The sequence below is a fragment of the Acomys minous genome (assembly GCF_964271855.1).
Source record: "Acomys minous genome assembly, chromosome: 1".
Classification (NCBI taxonomy): Eukaryota; Metazoa; Chordata; class Mammalia; order Rodentia; family Muridae; genus Acomys; species Acomys minous.
The window spans coordinates 186340657-186367543 of NC_140483.1; the positions used below are offsets into that span (position 1 = coordinate 186340657).

At 45.9% G+C, this 26887-nt stretch overlaps 1 protein-coding gene across 5 annotated transcripts in view; it reads left to right on the plus strand.

Annotated features, from left to right (window-relative positions):
• NFIA (nuclear factor I A) overlaps window positions 1-26887 on the plus strand; it is a 348862-nt gene that overhangs the window by 310604 nt on the left and 11371 nt on the right. For 3 of the 5 annotated variants that reach the window (XM_084780596.1, XM_084780598.1, XM_084780595.1), the window contains one exon: window positions 4490-4581. The exons of 1 other annotated variant lie outside the window; for it this stretch is intronic. In XM_084780596.1, coding sequence (XP_084636722.1) covers window positions 4490-4581 — 92 coding nt within the window. Of the gene's footprint in view, window positions 1-4489; window positions 4642-26887 lie in introns of those variants that run through there. One more of the 5 variants, XM_084780594.1, reaches the window with a different exon arrangement.

Here is a 26887-nt window from a genome sequence, read left to right on the forward strand (position 1 = left end):
TCCCCTGAAGCTACTTCCTGTCCCCAGTGCAAGGTGTCCCTGCCTATCTTTTAACAGCCCATGGGTTATCTGCATTGCTTTTAGACTCTCATATTCATTTTATATATACTTGCCTTTCCTTGGTCGACTCTGACATCTGAGGATAGCATGTATCTTCGCCACCTTTGTATGCAACAGTGCGGAAAGGAGTCTGGCATATGGCAAGTGTGCAGATAAGCATCTTTTGGGGAGGCAACATATGACTCCGACTCCATTAAAATAACTCTCTGGTGGACTTCAGAGCTTACACTTGGTGGATCTAAACAAATGAAGAAAACATGTTTGCCACCTCCATGGAGTTGGTGTCTTTGATGAAACAAGAAACAAACCTCCATCCACACTTTCCAGCAGAGGCTAGTCCCACCTGCTAGGGGCGAATCTAGCATCTGGAAGTAAAATCAGAAGCTCAAAGTACACCTGGTTCCTTGCACTATTTTCCCTGCCCAAAGTTACCGACCCCCCCCCCTTGCTTATTTGTCCCCAGCCACCAGCAGCATCAGCTCAGCCCCAAGGAATCAGGCCACTCAGCCTCCTCAGAGAGCAGTGGACACAGACCAATCTTAATTTTCAAAGAGGAGCCGTTTGCAGCCACACTTTACAGAGGAGCCCGGACTCTCTTCCCCTCCCACACTTCATCCATATCACATCCGGTTGCTAAACTAGACCTTAAACTGTCTGCCTAGCTCCAAAGGCATAGCACAGTTTCAGTTTGCCAATTTGCTGCATTTGGGTGATTTCATTCCTGTGAAGTATCATTCTTGATACAGATATACTAATGGTAACATCTTCTTTCTAGTGCCCCCCCAACCCCTGCTGTACCCCACGAAAAAACAAAAGAGTGACAACGTCTATACCTGCCAAATTCTTACCAGCTCTGTAAAGCTGTTGCTGACCTGGGGGGTGGGGGTGGGGCAGTTGCTTGGTTTCTCTTACCATGGCAAGAGGATGCATGCCCTCCATGAAGGAGTACGGAAGAAGCCAGGAGGATGCCACCCTTTAGATGTAGCGGGGAAAACCTATGGTTTGGATGTTGGTACTTAAGACTATGGTAAAGGTCCAACTAAGGTTCTTAGATAATATAAAGAAACACAGCAGATAGAGTGGGGAATGTCATCAAATAGTGCAACAAGAGCCGAGGCAGCTTCTAATGAAACATTCTTCAGCAGTGCTAGGGAAACGGGCCATGGCTATGTCAGTAAAACGTCTGAAAACAAAAAGCAGACATTTACTCTCAGAAGCTGCCAAATGAGCAATAATTCAATTTTAAGCAAGGACTTTTAGAATAAGACTCTGCAGTTAAACTGGAACCCCTGCAATCGTCATAGAGACAGGCACTAGGTACCTCTGGGTCTCTCCGTTAAAAGTCTCACGATGTCTCCGGCAGTCCTTCCATGTCTATCCTCAAGATTCCGTAGTTTCCCAGAGCTCTTTCCACAGTTCCCGACTATTGGTCTTAGCAACAGGGCAAAAAGTTACCAAGAAAGCCATGACCATGCTACAGCAGCACGGTTGGGTGTCGACAGCTACCACATCACCCATCTTTCCCTGGTGTTCTGTTCATCCTGGCAACTCTTGTCTGTGTGTGTGCATCATTGATTTGCTGTGGCATATATTTACTTTTTAACTTCCAGCTGGGGTTTTGCTAAGTAAGACACGCCCCTGGTTCTGTACCTTCATTCAGAAAAATAAAATTCAACTTCTGTCGTATCTTTTCAGGAACTAACATCCTGTTAGAGTTGAGCTTCTGCTTGCTGTGGCTATAATATGGAAAGGACATCAAAGTGTCACCTTCCTTCCCTCCCTCCTCTCACTTCTCCCTCCTTCCCTTCCATCCCTCCTTCCTTCTTCTCCTCCATCTTTCTTCCTTTACTCCTTACTGTCTTCCTCCCTTCCCTCGAGTTTTCTATGTCAGTAAATGTGCTCAGGAGCTACCTTTATGTAGACTCATGTCTCCTAGGCACCAGACAACAGCTTAGGTCTCCAAAGTCCGTGGGGGAGAATAAGTGTGAGCACACCACCACTTCTCTCACTACCACTGCCTTTTTTTTTTTAATAAGTAAAATAAACTTTGGGGTTCAAGTAGCCCCTTTGCAGCATTAAAGGCCTTCTGAGTCGTTCTGAAAACTAGACTGTGATGATCTAAACAAAGAGAAATAAACAATGATTCCTTCCCTGGTAATTCTTAGTAGCAAAGTTGTATGCTAAACCTTCATTCATTTCACTCAAAGAAATGAAATCCTACCTCATTCTTTTCCCCTAGTCACTGAGACCCAGGGTATGTCTCTCTATCCTAGAGCTCGTGTTTACCACAGAGAGTATACATTGCAAATGTCCTGTGTGTTCTAATTTGGGTGGTAGGAGAAGAAAACAAGTCAAAAGTAATAATTTCAGCATTTAAGTCAAGCAAAAATAGGTAGTGGGGCATAGTAAAAGGCCTTTCCAAACTAAGCCAGCTTGTTGGGATCAGTGACTCAAAACACACATACACACCCCAGTAACATGTTCACCGTGTTCGGCAAGTGTGCCTGTTTGGGATGTTACCGGTGTGACAAAAACACCCTGAGGGATTTTGCTGTGTGCCTATGATAAACATCTGACCATTGCACACTCATCAACAGGACCATAAGACTGAGGGTCCTCGCTGTAGTACGTGGGTCCTGTAGCTGCAGAACGCAGACATGCCTCCATGCACTGTGCCTGTGCAAACCACCTACCTATCCACAGATGAAAAGACTACTTCCCCCATGGCCTACACAGGTCGTTTTGGCGCCAGCTTCCTCCTTGTCTCCCCCCCTCCATCCTTCTTGTGTTTTAGAAGCAGCTAACTCTACTGCCAGGGTAACCAGAGCCCACATTGTCAATGTACAGTTTTCCTTTGCTATTTCCTAGCATGTATAGAAGTCCAGCCATAGGCTGAGAGGTACAAGTAACTCAAACTTGCCTGGTGCAGTGGCTGGATGAGGAGCTTGACTTCCTGCTGTAGAAGGTGGCCCAGAGGAACTGGGCAGGTTCCCAGCCGTAGGCAGCACCACATGAAACACTCTCACCCATTTACGTAAATCCATTAGTGGACGGTGCTCCTAGAACAGTCCTGTCCTGACCTCAGAGGGCGCTGGGGTTCGTGCTGTGCTCAGCAGCTTAACAGGGTCACAGCTCCACCACGTGACCATCACAGACCTGTCTGAATGGCTCATCTCTTCCCAGTATAAACCACAGGATTTGGGCCCAATTGGCAGGGATTATATCCCTAAGTGTGTCTAAGAATGGGGACAAAAGACAGGAGCCATCTCTGAAGTGTGGGAACTCAAAGGGAAGCAGGTGGTGCTGAGAAAGGCAAAATCGCCCTGTCAGAAATTGTGAGCTGTTTCTTTTAGATAGTGTATATCTAGAGGTCGGTTAGAAATGTCTTTTCATACTTTAGAAATTTCAGGCGAGCTCAGTAATGCTCTTACAGAAGATCCCAGTTTCATCTCCAGGACCCTTGTCAGGCAGTTCGCTACTACCTGTAACCCCAGCTCCAGGACATCTGACGCTCTCTTCTGAATTCCTTAGTGTGTACGTTCACGTGTACATAGTTGTACACAGAGAGGATTAAAGGAAAGTTGTAATTAAATAACAATCTAAAGATCCTAGGAGAGAAAGAATGTGGGCTAAACTTTCGAAGTTTGCGGTAAAGTTAATTGTGGAACACACAACGTATGTTTGGGCGTCTAGCTCATGAAAAGCCTGTTTGGTTTTGCTTCGTTTTTGTTTCTCTGGCGAAGACGCTCCTAAACATAAGATGACAAACCTCCCATGTACAGTGAGAAAGACAGTGAGCTCCGAAGTGGTCACCAAGGCCCCCGCGTGACAGCTCAGTTTGTGTTCTGCAGGAGGGGTCTGGGGGGGGGGGTGGCAACATGGAGGTTATAAGCACACCTGGGCATCCTAAAGATCCTAGACGCGCTGCTGGGCCCATAAAGGCTGCTTGCTCTAGCCGGGGTTTCCACCTCCTTCCTGGAGAACCCTTTCCTTCCTTCCTAAAGACCCCTCTTCCTTCTCTACCTGCGGAGGCCCAGAGTTTGTGAGGCTTCTGGGTGTAACCAGCTGAGAAAAGCATGGCTGTACAACAAACTGTGCACCTCCGACTTCTGACTTCAGTCTTTTCCCCCTGCTCCTGAGAGACTCATGGTTAACATACGACGTACACTTTGCAAATGTCCTGCATGTTCTAATATGGATGGTGGCAGGAGAAAACAACTCCTCTAAGGACCATTGACGTCATTTAACCGCCAGCCAGTCCCCGGGAGCCAATCCCTGCCCGCCCTGCCCTGTGCTAGCCAGATCCTTTCGCTAGCTACAGTGTTTGCTTTCATCAGCTGGGTAGGCTCAGAGACTGTGTGTTTTGGTGTTGTTTGTGTGTGCAAATCTCGTGCTGCTTCCTGAACGCATGTGTCCCTTCCCTTCACAGCCTACTCGACACCCAGCACCTCCCCCGCAAACCGATTCGTCAGTGTTGGACCACGGGATCCAAGCTTTGTAAATATCCCTCAACAGACACAGGTGGGCCGCTCTCATCTTTTCTGTATGTGGTGCAGCTTGTTTTAAGTCGTCAGGTGCGGTTTAATATGTCCCGGGGGCACAAGCCCCGGACCCCCTTCGGTTCCTTTCCGCCTGACTCCATCCCCTCCTAGCCGCATAGCCATGTTTTCTTAGGAATCACAGACGACATTCCTGGGATCTTGGGCTTATGGTACTGGGGTAAGAGAGGAGGGCTTCTGGGCCCGAAGGCTTTTGCCATGGCGAGTTAAGGTTTCTAAGCTGGACGGTGTGTCTTCGCCCCCTCATGGCAGCCATGGCTCTCCAGCTGTAGGCGCCCAGACACGCCCCCGTGGAACCTGGTTTCCATGGCCTTGAAGCAACCACTGAGAGACCAGCCACTACTCTCATTTTATGGCCCCAGGAAACTGGCAATCATTTCTAAAAGAAAGGGGTGGCAGAGGACAAAAGGTTTCTAAGCTCTTTGTTGCTGATGTTGGGGTCCTAGCTGCCGGGCAGCTAGGGCCTTGTAAGTGGAGAGAGCTAAGCAGAAAGTCATACTGAGGTGGCTGACTGAAAGTACAATGCAAAGCACCCAGAGCTGGCTGAGCACAGGAGAAAGTTGTGTTTGGTTTCGCGTAGGCTAAGAAAAGTTCCTTTAAAGGAGGTTTAAAGTGGCTGCTGTGAGTCGAGAAGCTGCAAACCTCTGGGTCCCAAGGCACATTTGGTCCAAGTTTGCAGAACAAACTTTTCGATTTCCTAACTGGATTGTGGGCCTACACTTTCATGAAACCGAGGTTCTTGTGTGGTTTGAGGTTTTCTCTGGGTGGTTCTGTGCATACGCTTGGCTGTGCAATGTCAGCTGCCTAGCTTCTGTCTCCAGTCAGCTGCTTCCTGAGGCTGCTCCCTTCGCGCAGGCCTCTGCTTTCCTGTGCTTGTCCTCAGCTTCTGACTCCCCACTACACTGAAGCAGCACCCCAGAAAGTCCAGCACTAAGCAGAAGAGGGAGGGCCTGAGAAGAGGGACCATTCTCCTCTTAAATCTCCCACTTCTACTGTTTCTTCAAAATCTGGCTTGTACATGGTGTCTGGGATTAGAACCCTACTCGGTACCTCCCATCAAATTGTCCCACTTATTTGCTTATTTCCCCACACCTTCACCTATCCAAAACTTCCCTGGTGGTTTGACATTGTACCATTGCCTGAGAGCATCTCTCTTAGAAGATGTTTAGCTTTGTGGTTTGGATTTCCATGCTCAGGCTCAGGGAATGGTAGGCCAGCCCGAAGCTCCATGTTGGATGGTTTGGTTTTTCTCAAAGCTTGGGTATGCCCAAGTTGACTCATTGAGAACTAGAAAACTGTAGCTTTGAAGTGTCTTGTTTGTATTTTGTATGGTATTTTATACAAGCTAATTCACACCATCTAAACTGTACATGTTCTACACTGTTTATCTGTCTCTGTTGAAAATGTGTTCTTTTTCCAGTATTACTTTGTTTCACAAGTACCTTTTTAAACTCGAAGACCAAGTCTTCATGGTGTTGACCGCAAAACTTCAATTGTTAACAATCCAAATTTTGCACGCATGTGGATAGATGATGTCATCTGGATGGATGATGTCATCTGGATGGATGATGTCATATAGATCTAGTATTGGCATCTAAACTGAATTCTTTTGGGGTTTCTATTAAATATTTGGCATTGTGGCAACAATAGTTTAAATACTTCTTACCACAGTGACGCCTGTCATATTTGGCTTAAAGAAAGCCATTCCTGATTATCTCATGAGAAATGAATGGAATTTCTTTTTTCCACCCTCTGTGTACCTATGCAGTCTTATGTCTTAAGGTAAAATTTATATGTGCTAAATATTTCTATTTTATGATATACATATTAGCATTTTAAGAAAAAACTGTTTAAAGTAAGTGTTGGATATAGATGATAAGTAAAAATAGGCCTTAAATACAGATTCCTTGTGAGACATCATTAGTTAAAAATATGTTTTCTTACTCTGTGTGTATGTGTGTGTGGTATGTGTACATATGTGTCTGTGTGTAGTGTATGTGCACATGTGTATCTGTATGTATATGCGTGTGTACACATGTGTACGATGTGTGTGTGTGGTGATAGGTGTGTGTGTGTGTGTGTGTGTGTGTGTGTGTGTGTGTGTGTGTGGTTGGGGGGGTACTGGGGATTACCTCACAGATGCTAGCTTTTGCCATTGATCCTCAAACTCAAAAACTTTTGAGATAGGCTCTTACTAAATTGCCCAGGTTGCCCTTAAACTTACTCAGTGGTCCAGATAGGCCTTGAACTCGTGATTCTGCTGCCTCGGTCTTCCAAGAAGTTGTGCTTATGAGTCTGTATCACAGGGCTTGGCTTACAGGGATTGTTAACAGTTTAACTCAAACGCCTGAAGAGTCTTTGTTTCCTCAGCAAGTTTGTGCTTGGCATTAGAAAGCTTTGCCCTGAGGCCTGAAATTGATATTAGTTCAAATTTAGGAAAACTGTTTAAGGCAATCAGTCAGAAGCTTGCCCTCTGCTGCTGAACCAGCGAGTTTGGGGTCACCCAGAGAGATGTCTGACTTGCTCCCTGCCTCTACATGGGTAAGAGTTGGAGTCGCCTACACAAATACTGGCCTCTGTAGATGGAGAGGAACCGGGAACAGGAGCTCAAGCCTGTAACCCAGCACGTGGGGGGCTGAGGCAGGAGGATCGAAGGTTCCAACCCATCCAGGGATGGATGATGAGACCCTGGTCCATATGCGGATGTGAGAAGGAGTGGTCCTTCTGTTGCCCCAAACTCAGCTCCTGTGAAGCCCCTGGGCATTTCTTATCCCATCCCGTGAGGACGGTTCTATTTGCTTATTTCCCCATATCTTCTCATTCAGAGATTTTCCTGGTGAATTTGAAGTTGTGAAATCACCGTTTAAGACACGGTTTTGACATACAGTAGAATAGTTGTCGTTGTTAAAAAACGAAGGGTGCCCTGATGCCTGCTGCAATACGGATGAATCAAGATAACGTTATGTTGAGTTGCATAAGCCCATCACCAAAAGATAAGATCTGGGTCTTTCTTAATGGTGCCTTTATCTTATTATAGCCATGATACATTTTAATTGTGGGAAATACAGATGAGAAAAATAATTTTAAAAAATCACCAGTAGTCCTACTTACTGTTAACGTTTCTATATAAAGCCACCATGGCTGTTTTCTACACATACAAGTGTATTGAAAAAATAAGGTCAGATTGCATTCACTGTTTAGCAACCTGCTATTTCTTCTCTTTAGCAATGTATTATGACCTTCTTTCCATGTAAATTGGAAGAATTGAATATTGGCTTTTATTACACCTATTCATCATCTGTAGTGATTGGTAGGGAATGATAGCGTGGAGAATTGAAAGCTGTAGTTCCCTCTCCTTCCCTGAAAGTCTGTGTTTTCCTCCAGAGAATCCTCCTGTCCTTGAGGGATAGCTGCACCCCTCTTACACATGTGGGAACCCATTTCTGTTCACATTCCTATCAGTTGCCCAGTACGTCATAACCCTGACTCTGGCTAGATGCTCTGCCCAGTGCGTCCTCTTCTGCGTGGCTCTGCTGCTTCCCTCCTCTGCTTTTCACTCAGCCCTCGCCTTGCTCCCCCATGTGTACACCATAGCTGCTCTTACTAAGAGACGTGGCTGGTTCCCTGTGGACTGTGACAAGCCTGCTGCCCTAAGAGCTGTATCACACCACACTCAGTTGCTCTTCTTCAGGAGTGTCCCGTCACGGTTGATGCTGACTCATGGAACAGTCCCTGAGTGCTGCTGTTTTACACTGTTGCTGTGCCCCCACTCACTCCTGCATGACACAGACGCTGCCATTCTTCAGACAGAAGGTTGGGGGCCATGGGAGCTGCATCCTCTGATGTAATCTGATCTCTGAGAACAAGAACGTTTATGAACAGGCATTTACTTAGAGGAAAAGAGGTCACACATCACAACCAGGCTAAGAAATAGAAATACCAGTTCCCACACAAGAGGAGTTCATTTTGATTCAGGTTCTAGTTTAATAAACATTCAAATAAAAATGTTTCACATATAGACCTTTGATGAGGATGAATCCTTTACAATGAAACATGAATGCTAAGGAGATTAAACCCACACATCCTTCCACCATGTGCATGTCACCGGTATGCATCAGCAAAGCTGTGGCATTGGAAATGCTATTTAAATCCTAAGAAACTGGCTGAGCTCATTATGGTCCTGATTTGCTGTAACTTCTGCTAAATAAATCTTAGCTGCCTCACCTTACACACTGCCTACAGTGTGACCACCTTGGCCTCAAGTTCACGGTGTGTGTCTGAGCCTCACAATCATCCAGACAAGTTTCCACAGGACAGACCCAGGCAGAAGTACCCATTGATTTATCTGTTGCCCTCTGCACCCACTCTGCCACCTTGGGTTAGCATCTGCAGAGAAAGTGGAGCTTGGAGATTTGGAGAGGTTCTCAAATCTGCTCCCAATCTTGGTGTCATGATCCTTCGGTCTGCCTGAGAAACCACAGCTTAAGCAAACTGACAAACCCTTCATAATTTCAACTAAATTGCATTATAATTTCAAATAAATTTAATATTTATTTCATTGCTTACTACATGGTTCAACACTTACAAAATGTCCTGTGTCCTGAATTTCTAGAAAGTTCAGTAGAAGAAACAGAAATGAAGAAACAATAACACTGACACTAACAGTGTAGTGTGGCTAAGCATGGTGACACACAGCTGTTACCCTAGCACTTGGGAGGCTGAGGCAGGAGAATCATGACTTTAGGGCTAGCTTGGACCTCATGCAGAGTAGTCAAATTAAAAATAAATAAAAGCCATAATGATTAGGCTACGAGGCTTCAGCATCACAGTGTGGCTGTAAAGATATTCCAAAGATGAGAAGGTACAGGAGAGACTAGATTGTTTTTCTGTCTTCAGCTAACTCTGTTCTGATGAGATGGTGCTTTTAAGTTACACTTAAACACAAATAACACACACACACACACACACACACACACACACACACACACACACACACACATGCATACACACATCATATATGCTCATTTAATCTTAAAAGCATTCCTTAGGGACGTCCTCTTGCTGTTAGCCCAATCCTACAGTTTGAAAACATAGAAAACTGACTTAAGGAGGGGCAATGACTTTCTCAAATCACATCTCCAAGGGTTGTAGGGCCAGGACACGAAGCCATGTGTCTTGTTGGGCAAGGACTCAAAGGAGCCCTTAGCTGTGTTGTTGCATGGGCACATATACTTGGCAGCTGACTCCCTGGAAAACTGTGTGACTTCCTTTAAAAATATTTCAACCAAGGGAACCTTGATTTTTCAAAGTTTAATTTGGTAGCACTTTCTAGAAACAGGAAGGGAGCGTCCTGCTGCCTTCTCTCAGTTCTTGTGTAACTGACTCCCCATCACCTTTGAATGCACATTTTGGTTTTGTTTTAGACTTTTGTTTGTTTGGTGTATAGCCCTGCACCCAAATACTTGGGGATCCAGAACCTGATATGTGCCTATAATTCCAGCATGCTGGAAATGGTATGGTACCTGTCTCCAAAATATAATGAGAATCTTAGCTGATAAAAATTGATGGTTATTCTAAGAACTAAGGAATGGACCACGTGACCTCACATGGTCAATGCATGGTAAATATTGCTGTCTTTTCCCCCAACATTAATCAGCAGGAATATATAATGGAATGACTAAGAGGTGATTACAAACACACACACACACACACACAGATTTTACAGAGGAAGAAGAGAAAATATTAAAGATGTAACGTTTGTGAAGTTGTTGAGTGTGGGGGCGTGGGAAAGAAAGAGATGCTGAGGTCTGTCCCTTGCTGAGCAGCACTTCACTGAGAGGTGCTTCTCAAACACTTTCCACTCACCCTTTTCACATGGCCTTAGGTTACAGGTGTATAAAGCAGGTGTTCAAATGCAGCGTTTACTTATAATAAATCATAAAGAAATTCATTATTAAGTAATTTTAGTATTCATATGATTTATAATTATTAAAGATTACAGACTGCATACTAATGGAATGGACGTGATCATTTATTAGAAACGGCAGGATGTAGATTATCTTCAACATTTTTCAGAGCTGATCAATGTTTTGGCTTTAAAATTATCAATATTTGGAAAGTCCCTTCTATAATATGTACTTATTAACAAAATGGCAGAAGTAGGTTTAGGGCAATTTCATAAATTGTTGAAAATCTCTTCCATATACCAACCAAAACCCATTTAACAAATGTTTTATGAAACTCAAGTCAGCAACACAAAAAAGTTTTAATTAAATCTTCTAACATAACCCAAAGATATTACTAATTTGATACCAGCATGCTGACAGTTGGAACAATGGTAGGAAAATATTTAAAGTCTTTGTTTTCCATAATGAAATCATTATGTTTCTTTAAGAGCAGAAAGCTTTGCATGATTAATAAAAACACTACAATTCATAACCTGCAATAATCTCTCTTGGAGCTGAGGTGTTCCAAGGAGCATTTGTTTGTACTGCACAGTGTGATGGTGCACGCTGCAGAGCACACATTACACCATGTTGAGGCCTGCAAAGAGGTCCTGTGGTGCAGCAAGGGCAAGTGCTGCTCAGACACCTCAGATTCATTACTCACTTGATGTTTAATTAATCTCTGGTTGTTGCATATCCAGAAATGTCTTATTTACTGTTTCCAATATTTTTTATAACCCCATGTTCAGTTTTGCAACTCTGCATCAGTGACTCTCAGAATGGGTCACAGGGCCGTAGATACCATGCAGAAGTTAGAGACACTGTGATGACAGGTTGCGTGTATGAGGAAGGCCTTCATCAGTGGAGGTTCTGGGATACGAGGCATGTCCTTGATAGTCTAAGCTTGCTTCTCGGTAGAACAGGTATGAGGCGGTGGATGACTGGGAATAACGCGTTGTGCTCACGTCCTGGCTATGCCCACATGTGTGCTCACGTCCTGGCTATGCCCACATGTGTGCTCACGTCCTGGCTATGCCCACATGTGTGCTCACGTCCTGGCTATGCCCACATGTGTGCTCACGTCCTGGCTATGCCCACATGTGTGCTCCCATTTGAAATCCAGCTTCTGCATCCATTTAATGAAATCATAATAGCATCTACTTACTAGGAGAAAAGCCAGTTAAATATTACTTAAGGTAGTCAGGGTGCTTTCTAAAATCCTGCTCTGTGCTCCTCGGGATGCTGTCTTTCTGTCTTCATGCTGCCCCCCTCCCCCCAATTCCAGCATAGCTCCTGCATCTCCAAACACCACCACCATATCACTCTGCATTGTTCCAGCAACAGCAGAGAAAGGTGCCATACTCCACCCTTGTGCCTTGCTACCGAACTCCTATTTAGCTCTCATTAGCTGAAACTGAGTCCCATTTCAGCCCAATATTTAGGTGTTGGGAAACCTAGCATAATTATGATTGTATTGATTGGCTTAAATCTTGTCCCATTCATTACCCAATACTGACCATGTTCTTACATCAAAACAGAGTTAATTCCACGAAAAAAGCAGCAGCACGCCGTGGTCAGGGCTGTTAACAGTGTCTGTCACACACCATTTCCCGCTCTCTGAGACGTTCCATACGCTTTTCAACTTCCCTGATTGGTACTTCTTTCCTCTGTTAATACTGGTCTTCATACAATTGTGTTCTCTACTGCTTCCCCGTGTGTGTGTGTGTGTGTGTGTGTGTGTGTGTGTGTGTGTGTGTGTGTGTGTAAGGAGAGGGAGAGAGGGGGAGGGAGGAAAGAAAGACGTGTCATCACTCTTAGCTGCTGTTTGAGGTCCAGAAAGTAGACAAGACTACCCATACCCCAGGTAGGCCACCTCTCACTGGGTCAATGTAGACCCTGAGACAGCCATATAGAGGGCATGTGGCTCAGCTCCTGGGGGTTCCACACACAGTGCCTGGAACCAGCCTTAGAGCCAGGTGCTTCCTCTGTAGGAGAACAGCACAGAGCTCTGCCGAGCCAGAGTCAACAGAGGTTGGAGAACAGGAAGCTGAGCCCTCCCTGCTACATGAACTCCAGGAGGACACAGCACAGTGGGTTCTCACAGCTCATTCAGCCTTTGTGAGGAAAAGGCCAAGACTAAGAGCCTCCACACAAGGCTCCCGCATTCCATGTGATGCCTGCGCACTTGAGGGAGGAATTGAGTACCCAGAGCTTCCTAGCCAGCACCCTTCCCAGGGCTGCCAATGAGTCCAAGTCTTTGGCAGTCTGAAAGATACATAGTTCCAAGCCAGAGACCTTGGCCTAAAGTGAGAGTCTCCAAAGAGCTACTGATTTCCACTGATCCTTCCTGTCCCCTCAGCCCCTCAGTGTCCTCCCAAGTTTGTACTGGAGATGAAGGAAAACACTGTCACCATTGACCTCTCTTTGGAGGATATTGCCTCACAATATGGTTTGTCCTCAGTGCATGCCTCTCCCTGATCACTTCATGAGGACTCTCCCAGAAGCCTCACAGTGCGTCCTTGTAGCAGAGCCCAAGAGAGTGGCTGCTGTCCTGATATCTTCCAACTCGTCTCTTACTCATTGAGGCTCCTGACTTCTAGCATCTCTCTGCTGCTGTTGGGACAGGGTTAGCACAGCTGGCCATTGACTTTCAGTGTCACTCTCCTCCGAAGTGTGAGCATGAACACAGAGTAAGAGCAAACTCAGGTCCTCATGGCACTGCCTTGGAAGACACAGGAAGGGCTCAGGATGGGCGGGATAGGCAACTTGCCTCCTGTTGCCTTGGTAATGGAAGAACTGTTGGCTGGCTCTCACGGCCTACAGCCTTTGCCTGTCAGTGTACTCCTTCATCTTCTGATGCCTGGCCATGTGTGTTTACATTTATGGATGGGGACAGAGTGGTACTGGGTAACACAAGGATAATACTATAGGAAGGTCCTGTGATGAGGCCAACTGTAGATCAGTCTTGTGCATATTGGGAAAGTAGAGCCACCACTGGGCCAGGAGTCAGAGTACCTAGGTGCCCAGCTCATCTCTGCCACTTGTGACTCAAGTAATGGCTCTTAAGGAGATGAGGGAAGTCAGAATGTATTGGGCACCTACTATATTCCTCATAGTGTATTGAGCTAAGAGAAAGGCTGTAGGGATATGTAATGTAATCACTGCCCTACAAAGTACACAGACTTCTGGAGGGGAGAGTAGGCAATCTGTATGCCAGAAGAGCAGGAAGAACTCTGGAGAGAGAGTGTGGGTGTGGGGAGTATGCATCAGAGGTGACTACAGAGCTAGTTTTGTGGGAGAAGCATCCATGGTGGAAGAATGCTCCTTTAGTGAGTGGGATAAAGTGTACTAAGAGGTAGTTAGATTGTGGGTAGAGAATACTACTTTGTGTGACCTTCTGTCATATAACATTGAGAATTCTGAAAAGTGAGGCTGGAGTTTAAACCAGGTCCTAGTGATGGCTGAGCATGTCCCTGGATCTAAGGAGGCCTGGTCATGGGTGAGCGTCTCCCTGGATCTAAGGAGGCCTGGTCATGGGTGAGCATGTCTCTGGATCTGAGGAGGGCATAGTCATGGATGAGCATGTCCCTGGATCTAAGGAGGCCTGGTCATGGCTGAGCATGTCCCTGGATCTGGGAGACATTTTAACTTTATTTTGTGAAACATTAAGACTTGCAAAAAAGTATGGACGGCTCTGAGCAGCAAGAGCCTTGGCCTTTCTTGGTGTGATCCGCCCACTGGGCATGAAATTTACAGGAATTGAATGTAAACACATGTGGCCTTGAGTTTTCTCCTTTCTAGGATGAAAGGCAGATCTGAGTTGGCTTATCATGTGATCATGGTGATTCTGTGTAACCTCCTGGTCCCCAGAAGTCACATTTTGACAGTCATGAACTAACTCTCTCCTTCCATTGGTGGGGCATACGGGTTTTTTTCCTAATTAGAATGCAAAAAATCCCTACCCTTCACTGCCTGTAAACTGAAGCTTGTAGGCTCTGAGGCAAAACCGGAAGTCTCTGTTGTCAAGACAAAGGGCGTGTGAGTGGGAAGAGACAGGACAGTTAACGTGGTGAGACCCCTTGAGTTGAGTCTCCAGCTTTGGCCCTCTACATTGGTTTTCCATGAAGTGCGCCGTCATGTCCTTCATTGGCCAGGAGAATGGCACTTCCATATTAAGAGCATGTTTAGTGTATTCCCAAGGAGCAAGCGGAAGCACAACGAACAGCATCAGGCTTTGGTTCTGAGGATAAATCTGTCAAGGAACAGCAGAGACAAGAGTCTGTGTGTACAATTCCACATTTAAAAAGACAACAGTTCAACTTTATGCTTGGTGAAGGAAGGCAGGACAAAATCCCAGTGCAGACCAGGGTTGGGAACCTGGGAAAGGGGGGGCGGAGCCGTTTCTGGATGTTTGTTTTGTCAGATGGTCTGCCTGACGTGATTAGCCCTAATGGGGTGGTGATCCTCATTGAATTGCAGATCGCGTGAGTGACTGAAGCTCCACAGAGACCTGAATAAGTGGTGCATATGGTATTACTTAGGCTGCATCTTTTAGCCAAGCTGAAGGCTGATTTTTTTTTCCTTCCTGTCATCGCACCACATGTAGCACATCTGCCACACGTGCGTCTGTCTGTTCCAGAGGTGTCAGGTGGAGAGGTACCTAGGACATCCAGGTTCCTCTGTCCTGAATCACTCCAATTTTGCTCTCCGTTCCCTGAGTGTGCCCCACCCCACACTCTCCGGACAGATAATGGTGCCTCAGATTAGCCTGCTTTGTGGCTGCATCAAGACCCCCCACCCCCGATCAATTTATTGACTCTGTCAGAGTGGCTCGTACAGTAATTGTTACAAGAGAAGAATGGAAAGTGAGCGCGTGTCCACGGGAAAAGTAAAAAAATGACAGTTGGTTCTTTTCTGATCAACCCTCGCCTCACAGGTCTCCATGTGTTTACACAGCGGAGAGCACTTTACTTAAGTTAATCAGCTCCTTGTACATTATTAATTGTGACAGTTAGGGTGCTGCGTGGCAGGGGAGGGTGTGGGTGGAAGCATTGATCTCATTCAGATGGTGCAGACCCGAGCAGGTGGAGCGCCTCCCTTATCTCAGCGCACTGGGGCCCCATCGGATCACATTCCCCTGATTGACAGCATGAACGACTGCCTCCCATCAATAAGATTGATTTGTTGCAGAAGGACAAGGGACGTTTTCAGCTGGAGCTAGACCAGGCGCGGTGACGTGAAAGGGATCGTCTCAAAGTCTCTCAGTTTAGAGACCTAAGCCAGAAGCTAAGGCGCTGTTGTCTCCCAAACACGAACAACCTGGACCTTCAGGAAAAATGGTTCTAGAGGAAGCCTCCTACAAGAGAACAGTCGGTAGATTCAGTTGAGCCCACCAGTGAGCCAGAGGGTAGAATCCCTGTTTGGAGGTGGGGGCAGGTGGAGGAGAAGCTATCACTAATTTCTTGTGGGAAATTTTCTATCTAAGTGTACGTCTTTGAAAGACATTTCATTAAAGTTCAATTTTCATGGCTTCAACCTGCAAACTCTAACATAAATCCTGTGTGAGTGGACGGAGCTGAGTGAGTGTCACTGGTGACCTGGAAATAAAAGGTCAACCATTGGATTTATAGCTTTTTTAGTGAAAAGAACATAAAGATCCTTGCCAGCTGGAGTGAATCCATATTTTAATGTTTCCCAGTTAAGATTATGAAATCTGGGGATTAGGACCATGCTGATCAGTGAAGGTCAAAGCTTAAACGTGACAGGCTAAGTGTCATTCCCACGGGGTTCAAGATAAAACCATCGCTACCCTTGGCAGTCCGGAATGGCTCGCCCATGGCCATTAACTAAGGTATAGGGTTCCCTCCATCATTACTAAGCCTAATGGTGATTACTACACTAATTAACTATATTATTAAACCACTCTGCTCTTCCCTCGTAATGTCCCCAAACAGTAATAGTGAGTTGAATGCTATCAAATAATTCTCATGTATAACCAGGAGTGGGTGGGGATGGAGAGCTGAGGCCATGACAAAGGCCTCCTTGTGGGACAAGCAACTGCGGCTGTTTTCTGAGTAAGAACAGTGAGTACTCTCCCCAGACCAAGAGCTGGGACAACTGCGGAACCACTTGAAGTATCACAACACACAGTTTTTTCTAATTTAAAAGATATTCTGCTTTCAAATTTTCGTAACCTTTTTAGGGTGAGAAAATTAAATTAAAGGGTCGTTTTGCCAGACCTTTGCTTGCTTTGTGTCAGAGCTCTGAATCATCCACTTAGGATTTTTATGAAAGGAGAGGAATTGCTTTTTAGTATCTTGATGGGGATGCCTTGGATTTCTGATATACCTCGTACAGTTTTTAAATCCACTTCAAGATGCCAGCATTTTTTGAGGTTGAAGAAACAACATGGAAGCTGATAATTCCCTTGAAGAGTATTTACTCATTTTTCGATAGAAATTTAACTGCACGTTGGACTAAACTCTCTCACTTCAATAAAACAGCGCCTCTTAGTAAAAGGGCCAAAGCCCTGGAGGTGAAACAGCTCACAGACCACATACCTCACGCAGGACAGGGATCCGGAGTCTGCCTGCAGAGACGGAAGGAGCTGGTGTCAGAGTGTGTGGCTTTGGGGGCATGGTCTTTATTTTACAGAGGCATTATATGAAAGCCAAGGATCCATTAGAGCAGTGGTTCCCACCTTCCTACGACCCTTTACTGTTCCTTATGCTGCCATGACCACTCCCCGCCCCACCCCCAACCATGAAACTATTTCATTGCTACTTCATAACTGTAATTTTGCTACTGTTAGGAATTGCAGTGTAAATATCTATGTTTTCTCATGGTCTTGATGGATCATCCCCGTGAAAGAGTCACTTGACGCCCTTCCCCCGAGGAGTTGAGTACCACAAGCTGAGAACCACTGCAACAGAGCCACACAAGTGCTTCGGGAATCCTGAAGAGTAAAAGCTTTTTATCCTATTCTCCTTGGGAGAATTTCTTCCCAAAGACTACTGTAGGGTGTGTGGGGTGTGTGTGTGTGTGTGTGTGTGTGTGTGTGTGTGTGTGTGTGTGTGTGTGAGAGAGAGAGAGAGAGAGAGAGAGGGGGGGGGGCCTGTCTGTGCTCTTGGGTAGCTTCTTCCCTGCACAGTTTTCTATCCTCTGCCCTTCACAGTGCAGACAAAGGTTAACATCCCCATCACCACACAGGCAAGCACTCCAAAGTGCTTTTATACAAGATGAGGAATAGGAAGGACCTTTGATTTAAAGTTCAACATTTACATTTATAATTTTGACTAATTTCTATGCTTGCATTCATTAAATTGAAATTGTTTAATTAGAATAAGATGAAAATTGATCATTAGGATTAATTTAACCTGATAGGCTTTGTGTGTGTGTTCCTAGGCAAATATTATGAAATATGGTGATGACAAATCAATGAGAGCTCTGACTTCACGTCAGTGGTGATTTCACATCTTCTCTGCTGTCTGGCTTGTGCCACACGTGTTGTTCTTCCTCCCCCCCATCACCCTCCAGGCAAAGCCACCCTGTATATCTCAGTTAGCTTCTTCCCAAATATTTTCTCCTGCCTAAGTGGGAAGAAGCAGCGGGTTCTTTTAGCCCCTCCCCTGATGACATCACAGTTCTCCAAGTCCTAGCATCTTCGAGGAAAGCTGTTTGCTTGGCTCTTCCCCTGGGGGCTTTGCATCACAATGACCTTTCCCAACCAAGGGCAGCCTGATGGACATCCTCACGGAGTTCACTAAAGCTCCTCTGGCCTGGGCTCAGGGGTATCAAATCTAGACTGGCCTTTCCCAATTCCTTGCTGTTTTCCCTAAGTAAGACATGGAATTAGCAAGCAGTGGAGGTGGGGTGGGCAGGGTGGGGGGGTGGGGGAGGCATTCCCAAATGCTGGGTAACTAAGTCTAAGGCAATGTAAGAGAGAAGCCATTCCTCCGCGTGCATAATTTACTTACAGGAGGCAGCTTGCTCACTTCATTCCTTAACTTCCATTCAGGAGAGCTAGTTTCTAGAATTAGCGTGTTGCTTACAGAAAAAAAGGATGTGAGTAGTGTTCATAGAAGAGGCAGCATAAACTAGCACACTGTCCAAATTTACCCACATACATAAACAAGTATAAAACATTTTTGAGCTACCAAATTGTTTTGTCTTCAAAGCAATTAGGAGTTCCAGATCCCTCCCACCCACCATTTTGCAAGAGTTGCTTGGTGACATTGGCAACTGCCTTTTTTTTTTTAATGCCTTTCCTCAATGTCAAGGGCTCATTGGCCATAGACAATGGACCAAAGTTATTATTAGCATTTATGAAAAATAAAGAAGAGAAACAAAAAGAAGAGAGGCAAAGAAGTGACCACATCTCATGTATAGAACTGTCATCAGTTTGCAGATTGGGAACCAGTCCTGTGGAGAGACTAATGCGCTCTTCGGAGCTATGAGCATAGGTGAACTTCTACACAGAGAGTCAAACTCCAAGCCATATCTGTGAACATGGATTCCACTTTACTTGTGTCCACAGTGCATAGAATAAACTCACAAACTGCATAGCGAAAGGTTTCATTTGAAGCATATTTCTGTTTCCTATATTGGATATTTTTCAGCATGGGAGTAAACCAAGTCCAGGGCTGTGAGACAGAGTAAAACAACCACAGAGCCAGAGTCCACATGCTGTGACCCTGCCAATCCAAGAAAGGCCCATGAACTAGCGTTTGAAAAGGAGACTTCTGTCTTGCTGCAGGCAGAGAGGTGTCCCCTCCCTCCCTGTCCCTTCTAAAGCAAAGTATCATCTCCAACCTCCTGGACCCACGAGGACGATCAGATGGCAAAGCATGTCCATCCCCTGTTTCATTTTATCTTCATACCCACCCGGCTAGCAAGGCCGTCTCAGTCCCCTCTCAACTGATGTGCAAAACCCATGACACAGATCCCTGTGTCTCTGCCCTAACCCACCCTCAGTCTATTTCCTGGGCCCCACAGCAGAGGTTCTTGAGCCATTTTATATTAGTGTATCATGGGTCACCCTGGAAGGCGCTGCTGGTGAACCTGAGAACCAAGCAACCTGCGTGGTGGTCACAGCTCAGAGAACGGTGTGAGCAGACTGTGAGAGGACAGTTGCCATCAGCGCTACTGCGTGCTGTCCTCGGCTACCCGCTGGCTTGATAAATTCTCATTCTGAGGGAAGGCAAAGGACACAGCCCTTCACTCTCCCTCTCCCTCTGCACTTCACGAAGACCGTAGCCGGCTCTTCCAGTCTCCTGGACCCTTGCTTAGCAGAGCTGAGTGTCAGTCTTGGCTGACCAGGAACCAGCTCGCTCTGTCTTGACTCCTAGGGAACAATTTAGAATTTCAACTTTGGCTCTTCCTCTTAGGTGCGCACTCATTGGCTTCCATTACCCGAGATATTGTTGACCTCAAAAACCTCTTGTGTTTTTTTGTAAATATAAAATGAGATTTGTGGTGGTTGGAAACATTTTTCTAACAACACTTTTCAACTTCATTCACAAGATAGAAAATGGTATAAAGAAGCCGGCATCTTCATATCTGAAAAGAACACGTGTGTGTGTTGGCCGCTTCCACAAAAGGCTGAAAGTAATTGCAGAAAACTCGAAGTCACGGCAATGAAGTTCTGTCCTAGAATTCCACATCCTATGTGTCTAGAGTCCATGATTCACCCTTGCTGTGATGGTAATTCAAATGCCTGGTTTTAAAAAAATCAGGGAGATCTAGTCTGTTGGTCCTGCATCTTTTCTTTCTTGTAGCCTCAAAGATAGGTCTACAGAAATGTTCATGGCAACTATAGTTCAGTGTTGCCCGGAGCCTCTGAGAGGTCTGCTGTGCCTGAGAAAGCAGCTCATATTCCAGCCTTAAAACATTCTTGTGTTAAGCCTTGGAAACTAGCACACTGTGCCGGCACAGTTCAGAGAAAACCCATGTAAATGAGGCTGTGTTGTAAACTCTGGATGAGCCGTTTTATTTAGTTTAACCCTGAACTTGAACTCATAAATGTGTCCTGCAGAACAATACAGAAAAGTTGATGTGGTTGAACAGGAAGTCATATTTTAGCCCAGACAGCTCACTTCTTTAACACTAGGGAAAATATTGGAAAATTATTTTTTAAACTGGAGCATCTTCTAGAATAGCAGTTTATCATATCTGCAAGATGTTTGTAATGGCAAGTGACAATGAAGGCCGGTGTACGCGGTTTGAACCTGCTACCATCCTTGTGAAATAAGCAATAGGATCTCCCATTAGTATGGTAGTCTAATGGGAGCAAAGGGCCCTTAAAAGACTTGACGAGCATATAATAGTCTTACAGTTCATATTAATTTTTTTAAGCAGTAGCACAGTAGACGTGTGTGGCATCTCCAAGCTAGTACTCAGTATGTGTTCTGAATTGTTACTAAGTTTTTGTGGCTGGTGGAGCACCCAACTGGGACTTAGCCAGAAGAGCAAGTAAGAGTAACCTGCTTGCATGCCTGGTTGACTCAGTCTTTGCTTTTGAGATGATCTACCCAGAAATCCTTACTAGGAAGGTGAAAATAAATATTCTGTGCTAGGGTGCTATTCCTTTCCTCCAAGTCACTCTGCCGTCACCTGTGCTTCATTCATGACCAAATCACAGGTAAGGCCAGCCCTTCAGGTGGACACCTGGCACGCCTCTGGGGTCTTCGCCTTGTATTCCAACTCTGTAGACTGCGTCTTTACAACTCCTGGAAGTACTTGGGGGAAAATTGAATTGTTTGTAGTAATGAGTATTACTCAGTTATAAATTTAATCTACACATCAGAAGGAAGTAAATCTAGACATAAAAACATGTGCCGTCTCAGCATTAAGGGGGGAAAAACCCTGTCATGGAAGTTGTAAACTCCCCCCCATGTGGTCATGTTGTTGCCAGTCACTTCTTAACAAAGGCAAGTTTTATTGTAAAACTCTAAATCCTGTCACAGTCTCTGGAGGAGGAGGCAAGCATTTCTCCTTGGCCCTGGTTTGGGGCTTAGAAGATATGCTGAGGAAAACCACTAGCCAGGGTTGTCAGCAGTCGTGACTCAACTGGTAATCCCCACTTCCCATGCACAGTCTCAGGGTTGAGGGGGTGGCGGGTAGGGGGAGATTTCCCTAATGATTGCTGGTGTTTTAGGCTAATTTTGCTGGCTTGTGGTTGTTTTGTTTTGTTTTTTCCCCCATTTTGTTCTGTTTTGTTTTCTTAGGCTTTTTTTGTCTTATTTTGTTTATTTCCTCCAGCCTGGGGTGCACAGAAGTTAAGCTGGGCCCTCTTGTGTCCTGCACAGCCTTCCAAGGTGGCGCTTATTCAAACCTCAGAGTGGGGCGTGAATACTCTAATCCCTAGCAAAAATCACTGCCAATGGTGGGCATAAAACAGATGACTCCTGGGCCAGCGGACTCTAAAGCCAGGTGTTCTGGAGGGAGAAGGCGGATGTAGGGGTGACAGTGTCTGCAGTGCACACAGAGGAGGTTCCACAGCAGCCACTGATGGGTCTGGATTTTCATCCAGGGGTCCCAGACTTGCAGCCAATACTGCACATCACTCTCAGTCTTTAATCTCAAGAATTCAGAAAGGCAGAGCTCCAGCTTCATCCACAGTGTGCTCGGAGTGCTCCTCCATGCCTGCCTCTGATGCACTTAGAAGCTTCTGTTCCAGCTGCCTGCCAAAGGGGTGGTAGCTCTCTTCCAGCCTGCTTCCTCTTGCGGTGAGTGGAATAGGAAGTAAGGTTGGATTGGACAGCCTTTGAGAGATTGGTGGTCTTCTGTGCTTCCTCTGCAGCCTTTCCACAGCTCAGCAGGAAGGAAGAGCCTTGCTTGAGGTGGAAGTGGGAAGCCAGACCCAAGAGAAAAAACAGAGGCAGTGCACAGAAGACAGGAGCAAAGACCTGTGCACAGGCCGGACAGGAGGCACCTGCTGGCCAGAAAGTCCCACAATGGCTGGGGAGAGTGGCACAAGCCTGTACCATCGTATTTGGGGAGTAGAGGCAAGAAGCTTGAGGTCATCCTAGTCTGAATGGTGACTTCAAGGCCAGTCCGGGTTACATCTGACCCGGTCTTGAAACAACAACCATGTATCAAGGTGCAGGTGTCACACAGTCACAAAGGCCCCAGTGGCTGAACCATGAGAGCTGGAGTTTGTCCCTGGCAGGGGCCCAGAAATGCTGGCACTCTGCTGCAGGATGCCTCTGAGCGAATCCTGAAATAACTGGGCTTCGAACTGTCACGTTCCGCTCCCCTTTCCTGGCTTTATCTGCCCACAGGGTGAGAACAGCAGTCCTAGAGGTGGGTTTGCTCCAAGCCCCAGCCATGTTTGGGAGGAAGAGCTCTGGTAGGAAAGGGCCCACCACGCTCTACTGAGCACCGACCTCCGCTGCCTGCCTTTCTCTTCAAAGAGAAACATCACCTCCCTGGGCCACCATTCAGCTAACCCCAAGTGTGACTGCCTGCCCTTGTTAGACAGCAGGCGTTTAATAAAAATTGGAATCCAATATGTAGAAAACGTACTTTTTTTTTTTTTCATTTTGTAGCTCCCCAGGAAATCATGTTCCTTTCTTGCCTCCACTCTACACAACTTTCTCCTGGAGAAAAGTAAAAAGTTGGAAAAAAGAATACTTGAATGCGAAAAATCAAAACTAAGAAAGGGCTAGGCCCTGCCTCTAAAGACAGACAGTAGCAACTAATAAAGCCGTCTTTGTGTCTCAAGAGCAAATCTACCTTTTTATGAATAACTTCCTGGATGAGAAAGGCTTAGTCTTATATATCTAGGCATTAAATACAACACTTAATGAAATGGAAAGAAAATTCTTCTTTTGTCCTGTTTGTACAGGATCGAAGTGTGAAGTGTCCATGGCTAGCGGCTTGTTGATATGTTGATCATCATAGAATTGAAATAAAAAAGAGAACTGGTGGTAAACATAGGTCCCAGGGAGAAAATTAAACCCAAAGCTCTCTCGCTCTCTCTCTCCCACACACACATAAACACACTACATTCACACCACATTTTCCAAGGCCAGGCTGTTGTGCCACCACCTCAGCTCCGCCCAACATATCCGGTACTGTCACCCCAACTGAGGAGGAGATAGGAGTTCAGGACAATTTCATCAGGTTGCTGTCCCCTTAATCTCCACGCTGCACCTCAGATCTCTGGCAGCTTCCGTGGCTCAGACTTACTTTAATGGGTAGAATCTATTTTTTTTTTCATGAAAAAGCAGGAAATAAGCTGTCTCTTTCATAAAAAGATTTACAAAATGTAATCATTGTTGAAATATTCCCTTTGAACTGCCATGTCCACGGGGGTCTCTGGCTCCCAGAGGCCGGCTTCATTAGAGCCTCCTCCCAAGCGCTACAGAAGGGCAGGTACGCTGGTGGGGCCGCTTTGATGTCTTCAATGAATGAAAGAAAAGCACAATAAAAAAGAGCTGTTGATCAAGCATAAAATACTCTTTAAGCTGACAGAATAGCAGCGTTAACACACCCTAAGCTGCTTTTACTCCCCCCCCCCCACCCTTTTCCTCACGTTTTCCTGTGCTTTGTGTACAGTGGGGGTTTGTGTTTTATAAGAAGTCTCTGATCTATGTAGTATGCCATTCACTAACAAAAACCAAAATAGGATTGTTTCTGTCCCACTTGGTTTCCTGACTACTCCCTGTCTCCCTCCCTCCCTCCTGGCGCCCCTCATCCCCAGCCTGGAAGGCCTGCAGTTTAGCCTGATGCTTTTCAGGGGCTTGAGCTCCTTTTGTGTCGTGGGTTTCACTGCTCTGACTTTAATACCACAATTAAAGACAGATTTTTACTTTCTCAAGAACTTTCCCTCGCAACTAGAAAAAGGAGCTGGCACAGACACTTTTAACAAAAACAAAACAAAACAAAAACCTATATCACTGAATATGAGAAAACACTAGATTGAGTGACCACTTTCTTCAGAAACGCGTTCTCTTTAGATCCACTGGACCCTTAGGGCCATATTTAACAGCAGAGAAGCTCAGCCTTGGTTTCCTGAACTTGCACTCAGTCAGGTACCTCATTAATCCCCTCAAAATGGGCAAAGATATGAAGCTGAAAACTTGAGACTCAAAGGTGCCAACAACCTTGCCTAAAGTCATCTAGCTAGTCCACAGAGTGCAGGTGCCAGTGTTCCTGGGAGGCTGGACACCAGAGGTCAAGGGTGTGCCCTGGGAAATAGCCCTGCAGTAGGTCCTCCAAGCCAACACAAGTGGGCCAGAGGGCAGTTTTTAACACAAAAGTCTTTGGTTTCATGGGAGTGAGAGTAACAGAGGAAAACATAAAGAAAGACGAAGAAGAAAATAGACTTGGTCGTAAGAGTGATACCAGGGTAAGCTGGGATATGGTAAGATTCTAGCCGAAGAGCAGCTGCAGAGCTGGACTGTGTGTGCACTTTCAGTTTGAAGGTACTGGATGGTTTATTGGGTAAAAAGATTAGTGTTTTCCCGTATTGAGGTTTGAACCAAAGCAGAGGTCTTGGCTGGGAGCAGCAGCGTTGCCCTCCAGGGAGTGGTGGTTTGGACAAGTGCTGTGTATGTAGTAAGCAGGCAGAAGGCCATGTTACAAAACTATTGCACATGCTACTGACGCAGTTGGCCCCATTGCAACAGCTCATCAATCGGAACTGCCTGGGGCAGCCCTTAGAGACTTGTGTCTCTCCAAGGAGGGCGCCTGGCACTGCCCTCGGGAGGCCATAGCATGTGCGGTGAGCATGCATGTGGCCTTGCTGAGCTCTGGACACCTATCGAGATAACGGGGAGCAGCTGGTACCTGGCTCTGGGGAGCAGAATCCTGCATTTTCCTTCTTCCTTTCCTTAACAATATTTGTTCAGCATTTCCTCTTCTTGACACTGGGCAAGACCCTCGGGTTACCACACTGAGAACATAAGTAGCTTTCTTGGGAAGGTGTAGTAGTCCCACCAAAGTAACAGATGAAGTCTATAGGGAAAGACCTTTGTAAAGGCCCTCATGGGTGGGGGATGGGAGTAGGGGAGGGGAGCATCTGTGGAAGGCCAAGATGGCTCAGCAGGTAAAGCTGCCTGCTATCAAGCCTGACAACCTGAGTTCAATCCCTGGAACCTACATGATAGAAAAAGAGAACCAACTCCTACAAGGTGTCCCTGACCTCCACAGCTCACACACACACACACACACACACATACACACACCACACACACATATACACACCACACACACATACACATACACACATACACACATACACACATACACACACCACACACATACATACACTATACACATACCCATACACATACACACACATACACACACGCATACACACACCACATACTCATACACACGTACACACACACATACATACACACACATACACACCACACACACACACACATTTACTCACTCACTCACGAATGTAATTTTAAAAATTTTTAAAGAAAAGGGGTTATTCAGTCTTAGACCCTGGGGACAAGCAAGTGTTAACATGACAAGGAAGAGGCTTAGCCTGTGCCCAGGCCCAGCAGGGAGGAAGCATTTGGCTTTGGGGGGGGGGGGGGAGGCGGGATCTGGAAGGAGTTTAACACAGGCCAAGTGGTGAAAAGATAAGGCTACAAAGGTAAGCAAGGCCACTCATGGACCATTAATGTTTTAATAGTTTCCTGTACAATAAACAAGTCTTGGTTTAGAGTTATTGAAAACAGGCTTTCTTTAATTAACAAAATAAAATCAGACAAGAAAAATGGCTGTGGAGATCAAAGCCTGAGGCTGGCCGTGACTAACACCTGCATACAGCATGTCACCCTTTCAGAAACCAGCACTGACTACTGCCATCTTCTCTCATTCCCAGCACAGAGCTCTTCATACGTGACATCATACATCCCACCCTTGGAATTCAGTGTGGGGGCTTTGGACATTTGGCCCCAGCAGTCAACACAAGTTTATCAAGATCCTTCCAGAAATCCTGAAAGTCGTAGAGGTCTAAGGCCAGCCCCTTCCTTCTGGCCACTAAAGCCCTTAAAGGCAGATGCCGCATTTCTTTACCTCCTAACATTCCCAGACCCTCATGTACACAACAGCAAGCAAACGACAGGCTCTTGTTGCTTACTGACCAAGGGCCTAAGTGCTCCTAAATGGTTGATCCTAAAAGGAGACACTGCAGTGCACACAGAGGTCTGTCTACTCCTTCTGTGTCAGAGACAGGGGTGCCCCCCCACCCCCTGCTTTTGGCTGATTTGCCAAGGACAACTCATTTGTGCTAAATAGTAGGCTTAGTTCATGCAAACAAGAACAGGAAGCCAAAAATGACTGACTGGCTGGATTAGT